Source organism: Rhamphochromis longiceps, linkage group LG15 (assembly GCF_057381845.1).
Source record: "Rhamphochromis longiceps isolate RC_006_pf linkage group LG15, R_longiceps_female_GT1.1, whole genome shotgun sequence".
NCBI lineage: Eukaryota > Metazoa > Chordata > Actinopteri > Cichliformes > Cichlidae > Rhamphochromis > Rhamphochromis longiceps.
Window position 1 is genome coordinate 28,964,920 of NC_140571.1, and position 23,007 is coordinate 28,987,926.

The 23,007-nt window shown below is 44.9% G+C and overlaps 2 protein-coding genes across 2 annotated transcripts in view; both read right to left on the bottom strand.

Moving 5' to 3' along the window:
- The window catches only part of LOC146652882 (uncharacterized), a 30,016-nt gene that overhangs the window by 5,688 nt on the left and 1,321 nt on the right, over window positions 1-23,007 (bottom strand). The window contains exons 2-11 of the mRNA XM_085381417.1: window positions 20,421-20,671; window positions 9,190-9,283; window positions 8,924-9,097; window positions 2,610-2,783; window positions 2,182-2,228; window positions 1,534-2,072; window positions 1,405-1,445; window positions 1,162-1,193; window positions 986-1,050; window positions 645-694 (exon numbers count right to left, since the gene is read on the bottom strand). Coding sequence (XP_085237543.1) covers window positions 645-694; window positions 986-1,050; window positions 1,162-1,193; window positions 1,405-1,445; window positions 1,534-2,072; window positions 2,182-2,228; window positions 2,610-2,783; window positions 8,924-9,097; window positions 9,190-9,283; window positions 20,421-20,664 — 1,460 coding nt within the window. The 5' untranslated portion in view covers window positions 20,665-20,671. The remainder of the gene's footprint in view (window positions 1-644; window positions 695-985; window positions 1,051-1,161; window positions 1,194-1,404; window positions 1,446-1,533; window positions 2,073-2,181; window positions 2,229-2,609; window positions 2,784-8,923; window positions 9,098-9,189; window positions 9,284-20,420; window positions 20,672-23,007) is intronic.
- LOC146652883 (uncharacterized) lies at window positions 4,505-6,852 on the bottom strand. The gene is made up of 5 exons (XM_085382613.1): window positions 5,999-6,852; window positions 5,627-5,899; window positions 5,223-5,449; window positions 4,999-5,080; window positions 4,505-4,585 (listed from the first exon to the last, which is right to left on the bottom strand). Exons 1-5 carry the CDS (start codon window positions 6,776-6,778, stop codon window positions 4,505-4,507), a joined length of 1,443 nt encoding a protein of 480 aa, XP_085238739.1. The 5' UTR covers window positions 6,779-6,852.

The following is a 23,007-nucleotide window of genomic DNA, read 5'->3' on the forward strand; positions in this document are numbered from 1 at the left end:
TAAAGGAAAAAATATAATCCCAATAAAAAATCCTCTCTGTTTCCAGTCCTGTTGGTAAATTCATCGGAGAGATAACAAACTGCTAAGCCTCCCACACTTAAATACACGAAAGCACGTCTAGCTTTCAAATCAATGTTTATGTCATGGCTGTGTGCAGGCAGGCAGGAAAAGGACCCAATATGCAGACTCCTGGAGGCAGAACTTAAACTCAAGGACCCCTGCTTTATTGGAGGCATAAGTTGAAAACCGAAAAAAAAACTAGAAGGGCTACAAACTGAAACAGAACCAAAACACACAGGCCAGAATGAGGGATGACGCGACACTGAATGGGAACACATGCAGACACTAAATACAAAGACGAGTTTGGGAGGAAGCAAAACAGAATATGTTGACCTTCAAAGTAAAACGGGAAACAGACTGGGCACAGAACTAAACCTAAGAACTAGACAGAAAAAAACCCTCAAAACTAGAATACAAAAACAGAACTCAGAATACAAGAAGTCATATACAAAGGAGAACTCATAGGATAACAACCGTGACAGTTTAACCCCAATAGAAGGAAACTGTGGAGACGGGAGGAGGAAGACATAGTCTGAGGTCTGATGAGCTTCAGATTTGTTACATGCAGACTTGTGCAGGATTACCTGTAAAAGATGTGTGCAGATTCACCGTACACCTCAGGTGTGAAACTGGACTGAAAGAAGTAACATTAGAGGTTTCAGGAACATATACTTGGAGAAGAAAGCTAGGTCGTGAATCACATCAACAATATGTACCTGAAAGGGTACAAAACTGTCAAAAAATTACAAATTAGTATTTGCTGGGAATGAGTACAAAGCTTGGATACAGCACAAAGTTCTCATATGAAATGATGAATCCGTTTCTGTACTGACAGTTTGTTGTACAAAGAGTTGAAAAAGTACCAGCCTACAACAGATATTTGTTAAATCTGTGTTTTAGAGTCCTTAAATATCTGGAAACTCACCTCGATCATCTTTGTGTTATCCTCTGACAAACCAGGCTGTGTGTCTGCTTTTACACTGGAAACACCTAAAGACAAAAGATCAGCAGCAGACGTCAGTAGGTTTGGGCAATTTGAACCTGGCTTGTTAACATTTTTGAAAACTTTCCAGCAAAATACTTCTAAGTCTGAGTACTCACAGGAAGCTTTAATCATCGTGAACCCTTCAATCCTACAGAGACAAACAATAGTAACTGTTTCTGTAGATCCAGTTTATGGGTTAGTCTGCCCCCTTGGACATCATACAAAGAGTACATCCTTTCTTTGCTGTATACTGGTGTATTAAGCTGTAACTAACCAGAATGAGCTAAACTTTCAACTGAAGTAAGTTATGACATAATCTAGTCTCAGGTTCAGTTTTACTGCATTTAATAATTTGATACCTGTGTGAAGGTTTTTCGGTCAGCTGTCTTTTTCTGGCATCCTGACGTGGATATGGGAACAAAATCAGCAAGAAACTCTACACAATAAGTAAGTGTTTCTATAACAGGAAGAGACCAGTGATACTCAACTGCACACAGAGACACTGAAGAACCAAATGACCAAAATCCAAATCCAGGATACAGAGTTTCAGTGAATGTGGTGTTAAAGGTGTGGAGGTGGATCAGAGTGTCAGGGGAGACACTGTAGAAGGACAGAGTGCCAGCAGGACAGTCCACATACACCCCTACTCTGTGAGAGACCGAGGAGGAGGAGGAGGAGGAGGAGATCGTAGTTCCTCTGTCATTGTGCCACACAGAATAACAACCATCATCAGAGCAGTTCAAACTCCACGACTGGTCATTCCATCCAAACACACAGTCTTTACTGAATCCCCTCCTTCCGATTCCTCTGTAACTCAATGAAATAAAAATGTCTCCACTCCACTCCACCTCCCAGTAACAGCGACCAGTCAGACCATTTCTACACAGCAGCTGAGTGCACCATTCGAATCTGTCTGGATGATCCGGATACAGTTTATCGCCTTCCATGTATGTCACCTTCCTGTTTCTATCAGACAGTTTGAGGTTTCTGTACGCTGTGTTTGTGTCGATGTTGAGTTCACAGAAATCTGAGTGAAAGTATAATACAGCTGCAGTTATTGATCCATCATCTGTTCATTGAAGATGGTTGAATGTGTGCTGCTTTGTTTTCATGAATCACATGAAAAACACACTTACACTTCCTCAGGCCTGGTATCAACCATTGGACTCCAGCAGGCTCCACCCTGAAAGGAGGAGGAGCACAGCTTGTTGCAGCATGCACACATGGACATTGTGTTGAAATAATAAACCTAAATTAAAGTTGAATCTAAGATGAATGTCATGTTAGTTTGGTTTTTTTTAATTCCATCTTAGACTAAATTAAGTTTTGCAATATTTTCAACAACTGGACAGGTACACTTAAGTAAAGTATCTCTAAAATATTGTGCTGTGGTCGCTCCTTTCCAGGACAAACTGACAATTAACCTTCAGGAATGATTTATTCTGCCTTTCATAACATCACTTGGGCTCGGGAGGTAAAACGGGTTGTCAACTAATCAGATGGCTCATGAAGACTTTGGTTCAGGACCTGAGGAAAGGACAGGTTCACTTAGGACTCTACATACTTGAGAGTGTCCAGTCTCCAGCATGGATCCTTCAGTCCAGCTGACAGCACCGTCGTTCCTGAGGTTCCTGGATGGTTGTAGCTCAGGTCCAGCTCTCTCAAATGGGAGGGGTTGGAGCTCAGAGCTGAGGCCAGAGAACAACAGCCTTTCTCTGTGATCAGACACCCTGATAGACTACAGAGACACAACACACTCACTGCATCATGGGTTTCTTGTTTTAATGTGTCAGAAGTTACTTTGAAAAATACTTATGGTGTGTTTTATTAATACAAACACTTAAATCAAAGCACATTACTGGTCCGCGTGTGGGGTTGCATTAGCAGGCAGCAAACTGTTTAAAACCACAGACACGTTTTAAAGAGCAGCGCACCGGCATACATTTGACTCCCATCTCCATTATTTCTGTTTGGTTTTGTGGTTAACTGAACTGCAGGAGCTTGTTGGTAGTTGTTCACAGTTGTTTCCATTTCTTGAACAGTAAAGAGGGATAATTGTGAGGTTCATGAAGCTAGAATAAAATCAATAATCATTGCCGTCTACAGGAACGGAACAGTCCTGCTCCTTGGCATTATTTAACTCCTTTTGAATGTTGGTGAGGTACTGAGATAAACTGCTACTTCACTGGCTGTGCCTTGTCAGTGTAAGATGGAAACTTAAATAATAGAGTGAATGCTAGCAATAGGTAAATCAGCCGCGATGATTCTCCTTGAAGATGAGCCAGATTTGAGCTTGGTGGCCAGTTTCGTAATCAAATTCCAAGGCAATCAAATAGTAATATAATTGTCCTGGGCAGACTGTGGCTCAGGAAGCAGCTTACTACCAGTCAGAGGGTCACTGGTTTGCTCCGTGCTTCTCAATCTCAAAGTATCTTTGGACAAGGTACTGAGCCCATCCATCAAAATTAAAGTGTGTCAATGCAAGTGTTAAACAATGTTTGTGTGACTGGGTGATAGAAGTGAGTAACAGATGTTAGGTGTGGCTGTGTGCAGGCAGGAATAGGACCCAAGGTGCAGACTCCGGAGACAGACGTGAACTCAAAAAGGCTTTAATTTGGTACTCAAAAATATAACATAACTGAAAAAACTCAAAACAAACTTAAACCAGAGGAATGACAGAACACACAGCTAAGAAAACGGTAGATCGCGACACAGACACTAAGAAACACAGGGCTTAAATACACAGAGGGAGCAATCAGGAAATGAGTAACAGGAGGGAAACACAGCTGGGGCAAATCAGAACTGACGAGACCAAAGAAGCGTAAACTGAACACACTGAGAAAAGACGGAGACCTTCAAAGTAAAACAGGAAACACATAACACAGACTGAACAAAGACAGACTCACATGCAGGCACTACAGAGGGAACAGAGACGTGGGAACAGGGCAGACACAAACACTGACTGAACACGGGGATATAGGAACTTAAGATACACATAGACGCGAACTAGACAAGGGGATGCAGGTGATAGGGGAGACAGAGCAACTAAAGAAGACAGAGACCTAAGCCATAAGACAGAACTCAAAGAAACCAAAAACTAGACAGTATAAATAATATCATAAACTCAAAAACCCTGGGTCGACGACCCAGGCATCCTAACAGTACCCCCCCCCCCCCCCCCCCCTTAAGGGCTGGCTTCCAGACAGCCCAAACCAAAACATCAAAAACAAAAAAACAAAAACAACCCAACCAGGGTGGGCGGCAGGGGAAACAGGATGGAGGGCTCGAAACAAAACAAGGAGCCAAACCAAAAGAAGAAAGAACAAACAACGGAGCCTGGAAAGCAACAGAAGAAAACACAGGAACAAAGTCCAAAACAACAGCACCAAGGCCCAGGCATAGTCCAAAAGCAAACAAACAAAAGAGCTCACGAAAAGCGCAGAGGCCCAGGCAATAGTCTCAAAAAAGTTCAGGGGGCCGGCCCGGAGGCTGACAGCACGATAGTCCAAACCCGGGCAGTTCAGGGGGGCGGCCCGGAGGCTGATGGTCCAAGAGCCCAGAAAACAGTTCAGGAGGCCGGCCAGGCGGGAGGCACCGACGGCGACCGAGCAGATCAGGAGGCCGGCCGGGCGGGAGGCACCGACGGCGACCAAGCAGATCAGGAGGCCGGCCGGGCGGGAGGCACCGACGGCGACATAGTTCAGGGGGCCGTCCATGACGGCAATGACGTCCAGTCATCGGCCGGACAGGACGTGCAGGACGAGCAGGCCGGACAGGACGAGCAGGACGTGCAGGCCGTGCAGGACGTGCAGGCCGGACAGGACGAGCAGGACGTGCAGGACGAGCAGGACGTGTAGGCCGGGCAGGCGGAGCTACAGAGGCTGAGGTCGGATCAGGGAGAGCTGCAGACTCGGGGGCCGGACCAGGCGGAGCTGCAGACTCGGGGGCCGGACCAGGCGGAGCTGCAGACTCGGGGGCCGGACCAGACGGAACTGCAGACTCGGAGGCCGGACCAGGCGGTGGAGCCGGTGGTGGCTGAACGGCCTCGCCAGAACCATCAGCAGACACTAGGACGTGCTGGCTGGGTCCTCCCGGACCCCCAGCTGACGAGGCACGAGGCTGAACGGGCCCCTCGGACCCTCCAGCGGAGACAGGTGGCTGAAGCGGTTCCTCGGACCCTCCAGCGGAGACAGGTGGCTGAACGGGCCCCTCGGACCCTCCAGCGGAGACAGGTGGCTGAACGGGCCCCTCGGACCCTCCAGCAGAGTCAGGTGGCTGAACGGGCCCCTCGGACCCTCCAGCAGAGACAGGAGGCTGAACTGGCCCCTCGGATCCTCCAGCAGGAAGAGACGGCTGAAGCAATTCCTCGGACCCTCCAGCGGAGACGGGTGGCTGAAGCGGTTCCTCGGACCCTCCAGCGGAGACGGGTGGCTGAAGCGGTTCCTCGGACCCTCCAGCGGAGACAGGAGGCTGAACGGGCCCCTCGGACCCTCCAGCGGAGACAGGAGGCTGAACGGGCCCCTCGGACCCTCCAGCGGAGACAGGTGGCTGAACGGGCCCCTCGGACCCTCCAGCGGAGACAGGTGGCTGAGCAGGTGACTGAGCCGATAGGTGAGCTAATGTCTGAGCTATGGAGAGAAGTTTAAGTTGTATTGACTGTTGTAACGATGGCAGTAATGGCGGGTGAGGTGGTGGATTAGCAGACGGTTGGACTAGGTTGTCTGAGCCTACGGATCCTACAGAAAACTGCTGGACGGGCTCACCTGAGCCTCCAGCGAGGTCAGAAACAGGTGCAAGTACCTGCCGGACACCAGCCACTCCCACCCGAGGAGAAGGTACGGGTGCAGGAGCTAACTGGTTCCCGGTCATCCTCACCCTGGGAGCCGGGACAGGCACAGTCAACGGCTGGGCAGCTGCAGTCCCCACCCGAGGAGCTGGTACGGGTGCAGCGACAGGCAGAGGCTCAGCCAGCCTAGACACCCGAGCAGGGACCAGCTGGACCTCAGCTTCCCTCACCTGAAGCACTGAAACAGGTGCAGGGGAATGCTGGGCCTGAGCTGCCCTGGGAGCAGGAACACAATGGTGCGAAGGAGCAGGCTCAGCAAACACAGACTCTTCTAAAATGTTTTTTAACTTCCTACCACCACCACGTCTAACAGTCTTAATAGTCTCAGTCTTAGCAGTGTTCATATGATTGTTAGTCTCCAGCTCCGAGGAACGACAGCAATCACAACTCACCACCGGGAGTTGCTCCGCAGAAAAAGAGTGGTGACGGTGTGAGCGTCGCCTCCTCCGGGAAGTGGGAGGTGGCGAACTGGGCTGCGAACCCTCCAAAGGACCGGGCTGCGATGAGGAAGCAGAGAGTTTGTGAAGCTCAGAACGCGGCAGACCCAAAAACAGAGCGAAGGACTGCAGCGGAGTGAGTCTAACGTCCGGTGTCACATAATCTCTCTTCCTCCGCCGCTTAACTCTCTTGTCGGACTGGTAATCCAGGGGTGAAGGCGGAGGTGTAGCGACTGGAGAGAAGGAGCACGTGCTCAACCTGATCGCCCGAGGCATAGACACTGGCTCGGCCGTAGCCATTTGGAGGCTGCGGGGCCCTCCCAAAGCCAAACGTGACCCATAGAAGGGTGACTGGAGCTCCTGGGCATGCTCAGCTTCCTCCCTCACGATCTCCTTGAGGAAGGCAGAAACTGCGGGTCGCTGATACCACACGGAGTCTGCTGGGTCCATGTTCTGGTCGCGATCTTCTGTTAGGTGTGGCTGTGTGCAGGCAGGAATAGGACCCAAGGTGCAGACTCCGGAGACAGACGTGAACTCAAAAAGGCTTTAATTTGGTACTCAAAAATATAACATAACTGAAAAAACTCAAAACAAACTTAAACCAGAGGAATGACAGAACACACAGCTAAGAAAACGGTAGATCGCGACACAGACACTAAGAAACACAGGGCTTAAATACACAGAGGGAGCAATCAGGAAATGAGTAACAGGAGGGAAACACAGCTGGGGCAAATCAGAACTGACGAGACCAAAGAAGCGTAAACTGAACACACTGAGAAAAGACGGAGACCTTCAAAGTAAAACAGGAAACACATAACACAGACTGAACAAAGACACAGACTCACATGCAGGCACTACAGAGGGAACAGAGACGTGGGAACAGGGCAGACACAAACACTGACTGAACACGGGGATATAGGAACTTAAGATACACATAGACGCGAACTAGACAAGGGGATGCAGGTGATAGGGGAGACAGAGCAACTAAAGAAGACAGAGACCTAAGCCATAAGACAGAACTCAAAGAAACCAAAAACTAGACAGTATAAATAATATCATAAACTCAAAAACCCTGGGTCGACGACCCAGGCATCCTAACAACAGATTAAGGAGGCAGATCTTAGTTCATCCCTCTAGCCCGTGTGATATGAGACCCAGCTGAGATCTGGTGATATGTTAACTTTAAAAACTGCTTTGACAGCATCAATCCTTTCAGATTGCAGTAAGTTTGGCGCATGACCAAAATACATGAGTGTGAGCTGTTATTTGAATGCCACACTTTCTCCAGCATGAGCCGGGATTATTTAGGTTCATCTTTGATTTTTGGAGTTCTGAAAAAGCTTAATATTATAGTCCACTTAAACTCCCTCGATGTGTATGAATTTGTAGTAAAATTAGCTTCAATGCATATTACCTCTACTTACTTTAAAAAAAATAACAGTTTCTTCCTCCCAACTCTGCTTAATAGCTACAAGATTATGCTGGTTCATGGACACAAAAATGTCATATAAAGTACTTATTTTCTATCCTCCTGTCACAGCTGGTGTGACAGGCAGGATGGTGTGTTTAGAGGTGTGGTGCAAAGCACAGGAATGGGAGAAAAATGAAGTATAACAAAAAGTGAGCCTTTATTTGGGCTAATGTCAAAACAAAAACATGGCAAACTAGAGAAAAAATAAAAATAAAACATGAAAAATGTGCCATGAACATGGCCTGCAGAGGAACATGAAAAACTATAACGTGAGATAATCAGAACATGAACAGGAGCTGGAGGGAAAACCTGAGACATGAAGAGCCGAGACTCACAGAAGCATGTAGTGAGACAAACAGATGACCCGAGACTGAACAGAGGAAGACAGAGGACTTAAATACACAGAAGGGTAATGAGGGAAGTAGAAAAACCTGGGGAAACACAGCTGACACAAATGAACATGACACCACAGGGGAAGCAAAACTAAACACACTGAACATGGAAACACAAACCTGCCAATTAGGACATTGAACATACAGACATGAAATACCTGAGGAGACACGGAACACAGGGAGACACTAAAGCAGTGGCATAACTCAAAGTAAAACACAGGACAAGACAGATTATACAGAGCACAGAAAAAGACTCATAAATCAGTAGACATAGAAGAAACGAAAACTAGAATAAAAAGTCACAGCTGCGGGGGTAAGTGTTTCTTGCACATATTCTATTGCCTTTACAGGTCTTGGAACTCTTTATCTTCATCTCCATTTTTAATATGGAGCCTCGCCGGGTACAGTCACTCAAGTTAGTATTCATGGACCCAGATTACTCTGCAAGGCTCCTCACTACAGTAGCCATATTGCTCTGACTATCCATCAAGCAGTGCAGCTTCATAGCTTACCAAAGATGTGCTAAAACATTTTTGACCGATTTTTGAGCACTGTGTACCACATAAAATCGGTTCGAGGTCAGTAAGCACAACGGGTATTCATACATAAGGCGCACTGGATTATATGGTGCACTGTCGATTTTTGTGAAAATGTAACAACTTTAGGTCCATCTTATAGTGCACAAAAATACTGTACATCATGTCTGTTTTAAGACGTGCAATGTGTATTGACCTGAGAGTTTCCAGTTTACAGTGTGGACTTGCCAGACCAGCAGACAGAAACTTTATTCCTGAATCCTGTAGGTCGTTGTTACTCAGGTTCAGCTCTCTCAGGCTGCAGGACTCCGTGTCAAGAGCCGAGGACAAAGCTTGACAGCTTCTCTCTGAGAGGTTACACCCACCCAGCCTAAATTGCAAATGAAAATGTTCAGGGGGTTTTTCAATTCCATATCTAAACAGTTAAAGCAACAATGTTGAGGTGTGTCTCTACACACTTACAGAGATTTGTTGGAAGTTTTTACCCATGGCAACAACCTCAGAAAAGTCTTCTCTGAAGCAGTGTGTTTCTTCAGGTCAAACACCTCCAGGTCTTCTGAAAATAAGAGTTGATCCTAGATCTATTCAATTCAATTTTATTTATGTAGCGCCAAATCACAACGAATGTCGCCTCAAGGCGCTTTATATTGTACAGTAGATACAGAGAAAAGCCCAACAATAATATGACCCCCTATGAGCAAGCACTTTGGCGACAGTGGGAAGGAAAAATGGTAAATGGCTTGTATTTGTATAGCACTTTACTAGTCCCTAAGGACCCCAAAGAGCTTTACATATCCAGTCATCCACCCATTCACACACACATTCACACACTGGTGATGGCAAGCTACATACACAGCCACCCTGGGGCGCACTGACAGAGGTGAGGCTGCCGGACACTGGCGCCACCGGGCACTCAGACCACCACCAGTAGGCAATGGGTGAAGTGTCTTGCCCAAGGACCAACGACCGAGACTGTCGGAGCCAGGGCTCGAACCGGCAACCTTCCAATTACAAGGCGAACTCCCAACTCTTTAGCCACGATCGCCCCAAACTCCCTTTTAACAGGAAGAAACCTCCGGCAGAACCAGGCTCAGGGAGGGGTGGCCATCTGCTGCGACCGGTTGGGGTGAGAGAAGGAAAACAGGACAAAGACATGCTGTGGAAGAGAGACAGAGATTAATAACAGATATGATTCAATGCAGAGAGGTAACACATAGTGAGCGAGAAAGGTGACTGGAAAGGAAAAACTCAATGCATCATGGGAATCCCCGGCAGCCTACGTCTATTGCAACATAACTAAGGGAGGATTCAGGGTCACCCCTAACTATATGCTTTAGCAAAAAGGAAAGTTTTAAGCCTGATATTGAAAGTAGGGATAGTGTCTGTCTCCCGAATACAAACTGGAAGCTGGTTCCACAGAAGAGAGGCCTGAAAACTGAAGGCTCTCCCTCCCATTCTAATTTTAAATACTCAAGGTTCTTCAAGGTTCTTCAAGGTTCTTTATTATTTGTCACATGCATAGTTATACAAGTATAACACACAGTGAAATGTAGCCTGACACGCTCCTCGACATGTGCAAAAATTGGGGGGGGGGGGGGGTGTAGAGGAAGAACATTATATATATATATATATATATATATATATATATATATATATATATATATATATATATATATACACACATATAGTATATACACTGGGTGAATGTGCAGTAGTAGCAGCAAGCAGGTGAATTCTGTACATTAATATGAATAGATATCTGACTATTTTACAGGATAGACAATATAAACATATTTAAAATTAAAGGAATTGAAATGTACATTGTTCCTTGGTTTAGTGTCTGGAAGATTCCTGTCTCAGTCAATTATAGATGATGTGAGCGGGCGGGTGTGTGTGTTTAGGGCACGGATGGCTTGGGGATAGAAGCTCCTCTTGAGTCTCTCTGTCCTTGCCCGGAAGATGCGGAACCTTCTACCAGATTGCAGAAGTTGGAACAGTTTGTTGCCAGGATGGGACGGGTCCTTCAGTATCTGTGCCGCTCTAGTCCGGCATCTCCTGGTGTAGGTGTCCTGAAGCGGGGGGAGAGCAATCCTGCAGCAGCGTTCTGCTGTACGGATCACTCTCTGGAGAGCTTTTTGGTCCTTCACACAGCTGTTCCCGAACCACGATGTCATGTTCTGTGTGAGGATGCTCTCCACAGCGCCTGTATAGAAAATCCTGAGGATCTTTGGAGAGACCCTGAACTTCCTCAGTTGTCGTAGGTGGTACAGGCGCTGCCTAGCCTTTTTGGTCTGGACCTGAATGTGGGCAGCCCATGTCAGATCTGAGGAGATGTGGACACCAAGATACTTGAAGGACTGCACCCTCTCCACTGGAGCTCCATTGATGATGATGGGCTTGTAGTCTCTGTGCTGACCCCTTCTGAAGTCCACCACCAGCTCCTTGGTCTTGCTGACGTTCAGCTGGAGGTGGTTGTCCTGGCACCACGATGCCAGATTCTTCACTTCATCCATGTAGGCCGCCTCATCGTTGTTGGAGATGGCACCCAACACCACTGTGTCGTCAGCAAACTTCACAATGGTGTTGGAGCCATGGGTGGCCACACAGTCTGAAGTGTAGAGGGAGTAGAGCAGTGGCGAGAGGACACATCCCTGAGGTGCTCCTGTGTTGATGGTGATGCTGTTGGAGAAGCACCTGCCCATCCTCACCACCTGAGTTCTGCCAGTGAGGAAGTCCAACACCCATGCACACAGACGGCTGTTAAGTCCCAGATCCCTCAGCTTTGTGAACAGTCTGCTGGGCACTATTGTGTTAAACGCTGAACTGTAATCAACAAACAGCATTCGCACATAGTTACCCTGTTTCTTGTCCACGTGGCTGAGAGTGGTGTGTAGGACGTGGGCGATGGCATCCTCTGTGGATCTGTTGGATCTGTAGGCGAACTGCAGCGGATCTGTGGTGTCTGGGATGGCGGAGGAGATGATGTTCTTCAGCAGCCTCTCAAACACCTTCATTACTACCGAGGTCAGTGCAACTGGCCGGTAATCGTTCAGGGATGAGGGTTTGCTGTTCTTGGGCACAGGGATGATGGTGGATCTTTTGAAGCATGTGGGGACCACAGACTTCGCCAGGGACTCGTTGAAGATGTAAGTGAACACACCTGCTAGCTGGTCAGCACAGCAGCGCAGCAGACGGCCGGTGATGCCGTCTGGCCCCGCCGCTTTCCTTGTGTTCACTCTCCTCAGTGCCACTCGGACGTCATGCTCCGCGATGCTGGTCACCGGTCTCTCACTGATGACGTCACTGTCCTCGGTAGTCAGGCGGTAGATAGCATTAGCCGCCTGGCTAACCTCGAAACGGGCGTAGAACCGATTCAGCTCGTTGGTGAATGCAGAGTCGGCGTTGATCGGCGCAGTGTCCCTGGCTTTGTAGTCCGTAATGGTGCGTAGTCCGTGCCACATACTCCGTGTGTCGCCCTGGTGGAAGCAGGACTCCACACGTTCCCGGTACCTGCGTTTGGCATCTCTCACCGTGCGCCGCACGCCGTATGAGGCCGCTTTGTAGGCGCTCATATCGCCAGTGGCGAGACCCGCGTTGTAGGAGGCGGTCCTGGCGTTTACTGCAGTGCGGATCGATCTGTCCATCCACGGTTTCTGGTTTGGGAATGTGGTGACTCTCGCAGTGGGGATAATCTCCTCTGCTAGCATATTGACGAAGCATACTGCTACTTCCGTAAACTTGTTGATGTTGACTGCGCATGCTCTGAACATGTCCCAGTCTACGTCGTTGAGTGCGTCCTGTAGCGTAGCTTCTGATTGGGCAGTCCACCGTTTTACTTCCTTCGTGGTCACGTCTTCCCTCCGTATGCTTTGTTTATACTGGGGAATGAGGAAGATGGCGTTGTGGTCAGACTTCCCAAAAGCCGGGTGTGAGACAGCTTTGTAGCCCTGCTTGTATGGCGTGTAGCAGTGATCCAAAATCCGATCCCCTCTCGTTGGACACGAGACATGCTGGTAAAAGTTTGGCATGACTTGTCTGAGGTTCGCTTTGTTAAAGTCTCCTGCTACAATGAGGGCTGCGCCCGGGTCCTTGTTTTGAAGCGAGCTCAGCACATCATGTAATTCGGACAAAGCCATACCTGTGTCCGCTTGGGGTGGGATGTAGACCGCCGTGGCGATGACTGAGGTGAACTCACGGGGCAGATAGAAAGGGCGGCACTTAATGCTCAGGAACTCCAGATGTGGCGAGCAGCCGCTGGAGAGAGTAGAAATGCTCCTGGCATCACACCACTTTCTGTTTACCATGAAACACACTCCTCCACCTTTGGTTTTGTTCGACTCTGCCATTCTGTCCGCGCGGAGCACAAAGAATGAATCCGACGGAGTTACGGCCTGGTCCGGCACGGTGGGGGACAGCCATGTCTCCGTGAAGCACAGAATGTTGCAGTCCCTCATGTCACGTTGGAAGGTGACCCTTGCTCTTAGGTCATCGAGCTTGTTCTCCATGGATAGTACATTGGCCAGTAGGATACTGGGCAGTGGTGCGCGATGCGCCTGCTGTCTCAGTCTGTTCCTAATACCAGCGCGTTTTCCCCGGCGCTTCTTTGTTCTGCGCCTCGGATGAGCGGCCCGTCCTTTGTTGTTCTCCGCGCCGCGTAGAATCTCTGGCGGCCAGGAAAGGTCAGGTTTAAAAGTGTCCAAGATTAGATGTGCAACCTTGGCACCGATGTTTACAAGTGATCCGCTGTCGTATACTATAAGACTAGAGGATTTTGGGATGTAAACCAGAGCAAAAAATAAGTAAAAAACAAGAAAAGTGGATAGTCGGAGCGGAGCGGTCAGGAAGGCGTCTGGACGTGGCCGCGCCATCTTTTTTTTTTTTTTTACTCTAGGAACAACAAGTAGGCCTGCAGTGCGAGAGTGAAGTGCTCTAATAGGGTGATATGGTACTACAAGGTCATTAAGATAAGATGGGGCCTGATTATTTCAGACCTTGTATGTGAGGAGCATGATTTTAAATTCAGTTCTGGCTTTAACAGGAAGCGATTGAAGGGAAGCCAAAACAGGAGAAATATGCTCGCTCTTTCAAGTCCCTGTCAGTACTCTTGCTGCAGCATTTTGGATTAACTGAAGGCTTTTCAGCAAGATTTTTGGACATCCTCATAATAACAAATTGCAGTAGTCCAGCCTGGAAGTAATAAATGCATGAACTAGTTTTTCAGCATCACTCTGAGACAGGATATTTCTAACTTTAGAGATGTTGCGCAAATGGAAGAAAGCAGTCTTACATATTTGTTTAATATGTGCGTTGAAGAACATATCCTGATCAAAAATGACTCCAAGGTTCCTCACAGCGTTACTGGAGGCCAAAGTAATGGCATCCAGAGTAAGAATCTGGTTAGATACCATATTTCTAAGATTTTCAGGGCCAAGTACAATAACCTCAGTTTTATCTGAATTAACAAGAAAGTTGGCGGCCATCAAGGTCTTAATGTCTTTAAGACATTCCTGCAGTTTAACTAATTGGTGTGTGTTATCTGGCTTCATGGATAGATAGAGCTGGGTGTCATCTGCATAGTAGTGAAAATGTATGCTATGTCTTCCAGTGATACTGCCTAAGGTAAGCATGTATAATGTAAACAGAATTGGTCCTAGCACCAAACCCTGTGGAACACCATAATTGACCTTAGTGGGTGAAGAGGACTCTCCATTTACATGTACACTGTAAAATATAATATTGTGTTTAATTAAAAATATTAAATAGGCTGAACTCAGTTTTTATCAATTTGTTATTAGAACTAGATTTAAATAAGTTACCAGTACTTTTTATGCAAAAACACTATAAACTCAATTTATTTGAGTTGTCTTAACTTAGAAAAACTAAGTAAGATGGAAGTTTTGCTTCTCAGGGCGGAAGGATGAAAGATGTGTTTTGAAAATGCCATGTCACTACCGTCCTCCTCCCTCGCGGATCAGTCTGCATGTTCATGGTGGCAGTATTTGTTATGGAATATGTTGATTAAACCTGGAAAAGCGTCAGCTCAAGATATTATTATTGTCATTGCTGTGGATCTTTACCTGATACACTGACTTGGTGAGTAAATGTTTACTCTTATTCAAACTGATTTTGTGGCTTCTCTTACTTTAGCACCAGGTTTATAATCTTGCTAGCTAGTTAGTGTTAGTGTTTGTTTTGTGCCCAAATCATTTTGCACATCATTAGAATGAAAGTTATTGGCCATGCTTGCATAGCCCTTTTTAAAATTATGCTTTCATGACATTATTGTGTGTTGGGTGGTAGTCATGGCTATCCAGACTGACAATTGGGACATTGAATGTCACCTCTCCGGTGGGGAGGCAGCCTGAGATTGTCCAAATTGGAGTCTGTTTTATACCAAATGCAGAAAAAAATGTTTTAAGAAAGCAAATGGCCTGTATTTATATAGCGCTTTACTAGTCCCTAAGGACCCCAAAGCGCTTTACATATCCAGTCATCCACCCATTCACACACACTGGTGATGGCAGCTACATTGTAGCCACAGCCACCCTGGGGCACACTGACAGAGGCGAGGCTGCCGGACACTGGCGCCACCGGGCCCTCTGACCACCACCAGTAGGCAACGGGTGAAGTGTCTTGCCCAAGGACACAACAACCGAGACTGTCCAAGCCGGGGCTCGAACCGGCAACCTTCCAATTACAAGGCGAACTCCCAACTCTTGAGCCACAATCGCCCCAAAAGCAATTAAGTTCATGTTCCAAAAAATATGATTGTTTGCTTGCAGGACAACAGGAGAGATGAGTCCTCCGTCACTGATGGTGTGGTCAGTGAAGATGGTCGCCTGCAGGTTCAAGCTCATTGCATCTCCAACCCACATCCACTGCCACTATACTTAAGGGAAGTTAAAGACTTTCTTCTGCACCTACATTTGGATCACCTCGATCCATGATAGTCATTCAGGCAGTAATGCCTGGACTGGAAACAAGCCATCCTTAAAATATTACAACATTGCAGCTCCTGTGTTGGAATGCAAAACAAATGTGTTGTTTAAATTAGAGACTGCACTTGTGACAGAACAACAAATATTTTATTTTGATTATATAAGTAATGTAAGTACAAAACAAACTTGTGGTAGGTCTAAACTTATTTTCAATAATTGCATCTGAGACTTTGTTTCATTGTAAGATTATAACAGTGATGACAATATAATTGTTTGTTGTTCAGGAGAACAGTGTCCAGTATGTTGGCTGTTATACTTTCTTGTGTTTGAAAATAAAAGTTGGGCTCATTTTAACATCATTACAAAAAGTGTTGTTAATTATTTTTAATCATATTCAGGTTACCACAAATTGTTTTTTCATTTAGTTGAACTTGAAATGTTTGTCAGTAGGTAAACAATTAGTATTGTACAGTCAGAAATATCAAGTTATTCTTAATACTGCAGACTTGCAATGTATAAGTTGTCCTAATAGTCATCTTAAGTAAGCTTTACTTAGTTTTTTTGAGGCAACGAGTTTCCTTAATTTTTTTGAGTTCTGGGAACTAACAAGGCTGTACAGTGTACAAATTGGAGTCTATTAGATAGATATGATACAAACCACTGCAGCACAGTACCTGTAATACCTACAGCATGTTCTAATCACTCTAATAGGATATTATGGTCGACAGTATCGAACGCTGCACTGAGGTCTAGCAGGACAAGCACAGAGATGAGTCCACTGTCAGAGGCCATAAGAAGATCATTTGTAACCTTCACTAAAGCTGTTTCTGTGCTGTGATGAGCTCTGAAACCTGACTGAAACCCTTCAAATAAGCCATTCCTCTGCAGATGATCTGTTAGCTGTTTGACAACTACTCTTTCAAGGATTTTTGATATGAAAGGAAGGTTGGAGATTGGCCTATAATTAGCTAAGACTGCTGGGTCTACAGATGGCTTTTTGAGTAAAGGTTTAACTACAGCCACCTTGAAGGCCTGTGGTACATAGCCGATTATTAGAGATAGGTTGATCATATTTAAGATTGGCGCATTAATTAATGGCAGGACTTCTTTGAGCAGTTTTGTAGGAATGGGGTCTAAAAGACACGTTGATGGTTTGGAGGAAGTAATTATTGAAGTTAACTCAGAAAGATCAATTGGAGAAAAAGAGTCTAACTTAACATCAATGGTACTAAAAGTAGCTGTAGATAATATTAATGTGGGAGGATTATTGGTAATGTTTTCTCTAATGGCTAAAATTTTATTTGTGAAGAAGTTCATGAAGTCATTACTAGTTAATGTTAAAGGGCTGGTTGGTTCGATAGAGCTCTGACTTTTTGTCAGCCTGGCTACAGTGCTGAAGAGAAACCTAAGGTTGTTCTTATTTTCTTCAATCAGTGATGAATAGTAAGATGTTCTGGCTTTGTGGAGGGCTTTCTTATAAAGCAATAAACTATTTCTCCAGGCTAAATGATGATCCTCTAAATTTGTGAAACACCATTTCCTCTCCAGCTTACGAGTCATCTGCTTTAGGCTACATGTTTGAGAATTATACCACGGAGTCAGGTACTTCTGATTTGAGGCCTTAGTTTTCACAGGAGCTACAGTATCCAGAGTCGTACGTAGTGAGGAGGTAAAATTATTAACAAGATAATCGACCTCTGATGGGGTAGTGGTCAGATAGCTGCTTTGCTCTATGAGCATTGAAGATGATAACAGTGGGTGGATTATATTCTTAAACTTAGTTACAGCGCTTTCAGAAAGACATCTACTGTGATAAAGTCTGCTCCCCACCGCTGTGTAATCAATTATTGTAAATGTAAATGTTATCAGGAAATGATCAGACAGGAGAGGGTTTTCAGGAAACACTGTTAAATGTTCAGTTTCTATGCCATATGTTAAAACAAGATCTAGACTGTGATTAAAGTGGTGGGTGGGTTCTTTTACATTTTGAGAGAAGCCAATTGAGTCTAATAACAGATTAAATGCCATGTTGAGGCTGTTATTTTTAGCATCTACATGAATGTTAAAATCACCCACAATAATTATTTTATCTGAGCTGAGCACTAAATTAGATAAAAAGTCTGAGAAATCAGAGAGAAACTCTGTGTAAGGCCCAGGTGGACGATAGATGATAACAAGTAAAACTGGTTTCTGATTTTTCCAGCAGGGGTGGACAAGGCTAAGCGTCAGGCTTTCAAATGAATTAAAAGTCTGTCTTGGTCTTTCATTAATTAATAGGCTGGTGTGAAAAATTGCTGCCACACCGCCCCCTCGGCCTGTGCTTCGAGATTTCTGGTAGTTAGAATGACTCGGGGGTGTTGATTCATTTAAATTAACATAATCATCCTGCTGCAACCAGGTTTCTGTAAGGCAGGAGTAAATCGATTTGTTGATCAATTATTAAGTCATGTACTAACAGAGACTTGGAGGAGAGAGACCTAATATTTAATAATCCACATTTCACTGTTTTACTCTTTGGTTAAGATGTGGATACTGTGTTGTTCCTTCTTTGTGATTTTTTATGTTTAAGTTGTTTGTTGCTGGTTTTTAGTTTGTTTTTTGTCTGTTTGGGAGCTGACACAGTCTCAATGGAGATGGGTTTTGGGGGGGGGGGGGGGGGGTAGCAGGAGGAGAGAAGCTGCAGAGAGGCGTGTCAGACTGCAACTCTGCTTCCTGGTCCCAACTCTGGATAGTCATATTTTGGGGGGATTTAATACATTTGTCCATATTTCTAGAAATGAGAGCTGCTCCATCCAAAGTGGGATGGATGCCGTCTCTCCTAACAAGACCAGGTTTCCTCCAGAAGGTTTGCCAATTATCCATGAAGCCCACATCGTTTCTTGAACACCACTCAGACAGCCAGCAATTTAAGGAGAACATGCGGCTAAACATGTCACTCCTGGTCTTATTGGGGACCGACCAGAGAAAACTACAGAGTCCGACATTGTTTTGGCAAACAGATCTTTATACAAAGTCTTTTTCAAACATGCTGTGGTAGCTTTCTTCCTGATCCTAGTTGTGCCTGATTTCTCCCTTTCACTTGGAATCAACCCTAGATCTTTTCTGTATAATCTGGAATGGAACAGACCTTAGCTGACCTTGAATCAGTTTGTCAGACATTTCCAGTTGGTTTTGAACCTCTGAAAAATGGGGGAACCTTGGAAAACCTTGAATCAGAGCTGGAAGCCTGTCACAGATTGATTTGATTTAAAGTCCACAGTAATGGTGTCCAAATTCTTATGGACCTAACATTAGCAGCTGAAGCAAGTGATTACATTTTGTCTAGTAGTTCCTGTTTTGTCTTTATCTCACTATGATTGCATTTTCTATCTTCTCTTTGCTATCACCTACCAAAGTTGGCAGAAGCAGAAGGATGCCCCTCCCTGATTCTGGTTCTGTTAGAGGTATCTCCTAGTTCAAAGGGAGTATTTCCTTTCCACTGTCACCAAGTGCTGCTCATTGGAATGGTCTCTTTAATACTGTTGCTCTTTGCCTTATAATGTAAAGCACCTTGAAATAACTTTTACTAAACTGTTCTATAAAACTGAACTGATTTGACATGAAAGTGCATTGTGAATTGACCTCTAGATGAAATTGTGTATGTTCTTCATCTTTTTACAAATACTTGTAATTACTTGTTTATTTTTGTCCCACTCACACTGGCAATAAAAAGATAATACAATCAAAGAAATTCAAACCAGAAATTCACAACATAGTAATCATTCTTTGCACAAATAGCCCTAAGCTACAAAACACACTGGAACAAGTCTACCTCTGATAAGATGAGTAGAAGTATGCCCCCCAACTTTATCTTGGAAACATCAAATACTGTTCCCCCCAGTCTGTGAATTATTCACCCTCAGGTACACACCAGATTTACCTTTTGTCACGTAACGCTATGTGGCAGGCATGATTTATCCCAAACGCAGGACTCAAAATGCAACAGGATACACTCCAAGAGGCAGCTTTATTTTGGCTGTGAACATGCTATGTTCATTATAAATAAGAAAACATGGAAACTGGAAACTAGAAACTAAGAACTAAGAACCGAAAAACAAGGAACCTAAGAACAGACTCTGAAATAACCTGGGTAACTCAGCTTTATCCCAACAGTTTTTTTTTTCAAAACAATCACTTTGTGTCCTTCACCAATTTAGTCTTGACATTTAAAATTATAACCCAACATAACATTTAATTTGTGAAAATCAAGACTTTTTTTAAAAAGCAAAACAGGAAAAAACAACACTCTAACAACACTCTAAAGACAGAAGGGGTTATCATACAACGCAAAGATCATAAAATCCAGGATCCATCCACCCTGCTCACTCCAGATCAGGCCTGACAGGAAGCTGCAGCTTGTCCAACACAAAAACACAACGTAAGACAAGTAAACCCAGTGCACCGTGGAACACAGAAAAGTCCCTTTATGCAGTTTACTCTTTCTTCACACACACACATTTTATTTTATTTTGTGGACCTCCTCATCACCACCATGTCACCATCACAGTATCTCCAGTTGTTCCATACTTTAAAGTATTTGAGCAGTAGAATAAAAAGCAGAAGCTAATGGTCCTCACACCTCACTAGGTATCCTTCTCTTCCCCTGTTCTTCCCTTCTCCACAGTGGAAGAAAGTGAAGTGTGTTTAAATCCTTTCAGCAGAATAAATCTGAGGCTCTTATGTCCACATGCACCTTCTTCTCCTCCACTGACTTACCTTTATTCATCTTGAGCTTCTTTGTGATCAGATTGGTCACTGTCACAGCATCATTCAAAGCATATTTCTGGACTATCAGATCCACCGTTTCCGTCCTGCTCAAAGTCTCCAGGCCCATCTTCCTGATGGCCGGGAAATCTCCCAGTAACTCCGGATCCTGGAGATAGCACTGGAATGAATTCAGCTCCTCATCTCTCAAATCCTGTAGCACCTCCAGCAGCTGGTGCTTCACCCGCATCTCCATGTCTGACCTGTGGAAACATCAGAGCTCACCTGTGACTGTCAGAGAGCTCATGGGGTTTCAGACCAGCATAACTGTGCACACAACACAACACAAATTCCTCCTACCCGTGACATCAGTCTTTATAATTCCTTCCCATTTCACCTGGGCTCCTCAGTTGTAAGAGCTTGGTTTTATTCTACATCGTACTCTTTAACTTAGGACCATTTACAGTGGGATGCAAAAGTTTGGGCAACCTTGTTAATAGTCATTATTTTCCTGTATAAATCGTTGGTTGTTACAATAAAAAATGTCAGTTAGATATATCATATAGGAGACACACACAGTGATATTTGAGAAGTAAAATGAAGTTTATTGGATTTACAGAAAGTGTGCAATAATTGTTTAAACAAAATCAGGCAGGTGCAAAGATTTGGGCACTGTTGTCATTTTATTGATTCCAAAACCTTTAGAACTAATTATTGGAACTCAAATTGGCTTGGTAAGCTCAGTGACCCCTGACCTACATACACAGGTGAATCCAATAATGAGAAAGAGTATTTAAGGGGGTCAATTGTAACTTTCCTGCCTCTTTTAATTTTCTCTGAAGTGTAGCAACATGGGGGTCTCAAGACAACTCTCAAATGACTTGAAGACAAAGATTGTTCACCATCATGGTTTAGGGGAAGGATACAGAAAGCTGTCTCAGAGATTTAAGCTGTCTGTTTCCACAGTTAGGAACATATTGAGAAAATGGAAGACCACAGGCTCAGTTCAAGTTAAGGCTCGAAGTGGCAGACGAACAAAAATCTCAGATAGACAGAAGTGACGAATGGTGAGAACAGTCAGAGTCAACCATCAGACCAACACCAAAGACCTAAAACATCATCTTGCAGAAGATGGAGTCACTGTGCATCGTTCAACCATCCGGCGCACTTTACACAAGGAGATGCTGTATATGAGAGTGATGTAGAGGAAGCCTTTTCTCCGCCCACAGCACAAACAGAGCCGCTAAGGCACATTTGGACAAGCCAGCTTCATTCTGGAATAAGGTGCTGTGGACTGATGAAACTAAAACTGAGTTATTTGGGCATAACAAGGGGCGTTATGCATGGAGGAAAAAGAACACAGCATTCCAAGAAAAACACCTGCTAGCTACAGTAAAATATGGTGATGGTTCCATCATGCTGTGGGGCTGTGTGGCCAGTGCAGGGAGTGGGAATCTTGTCAAAGTTGAGGGACACATGGATTCCACTCAGTATCAGCAGATTCTGGATACCAATGTCCTGGAATCAGTAACAAAGCTGAAGCTGCGCCGGGGCTGGATCATTCAATAAGACAACGACCCAAAACACTGCTCAAAATCCACTAAGGCATTCATGCAGAGGAACAAGTACAACGTTCTGGAATGGCCATATCAGTCCCCAGACCTGAATATTATTGAAAATCTGTGGTGTGAGTTAAAGACAGCTGTCCATGCTCGGAAGCCATCAAAACTGAATGAACTAGAGATGTTTTGTAAAGAGGAATGGTCCAAAATACCTTCAACCACAATCCAGACTCTCATTGGAACCTACAAGAGGCTGTAATTTCTGCAAAAGGCGGATCTACTAAATATTGATTTCATTTCTTTTTTAGTGGTGCCCAAATTTATGCACCTGCCTGATTTTGTTTAAACAATTATTGCACACTTTCTGTAAATCCAATAAACATCATTTCACTTCTCAAATATCACTATGTGTGTCTCCTATATGATATATTTAACTGACATTTTTTATTGTAACAACCAACAATTTATACAGGAAAATAATGACAAGGTTGCCCAAACTTTTGCATCCCACTGTAATTTAGCAAACTTCAGCTTATTTTTATTTGTTTTCAGATAAAGACTTTGTGTTTTCTCTCCTTCATATTTATATTTGAATTCTGCGAAAGTAATTTCCCCTCCCTGGATCAATTAAATGTTGTGATTTTACAAACACACTGTTCACAGAACATGCCAGTTTCCAGCAGTGCCCCCTTGTGTTTAAGAGGAAAAATCATGAATCATATGCACCGAACGACAGTTGAGAGTACCCAGCCTTCTTGGAGTCCCTGGGTGGGATGCTTGAGGGTGGGTCCACCTGGGGATTCTGTTGTTTTACTGGGAGACTTCAAAGCTCATGTAGGTAACAACAGTGAGAGGAGGGGAGTGGCTGGGAGGAGATCTGCCAGATCTGAACCCAAGTGTTGTTCTGTTACTGGACTTCTGTGCAAATGACAGTTTGTCCATAACAAACACCATGTTCGAACATAAGGGCGTCCATAAGTGCACGTGACACCAGAACACTCTAGGCCGCAGGTCAATGATCTACCTGCCCTACCCTC

Bases quoted from the DNA above. Each gene is read 5' to 3' on its own strand.
- LOC146652883 (XM_085382613.1), bottom strand. From the start codon at position 6,778: ATGGACCCAGCAGACTCCGTGTGGTATCAGCGACCCGCAGTTTCTGCC. The intron at 5,900-5,998 runs GTCGCTGCACCC...ACCGGGAACCAG, and splicing joins GGCTGGCTGAGCCTCTGCCT to TTAGCTCCTGCACCCGTACC. The intron at 5,450-5,626 runs GTCTCCGCTGGA...GGAGGGTCCGAG, and splicing joins AGTCACCTGCTCAGCCACCT to GAACCGCTTCAGCCACCCGT.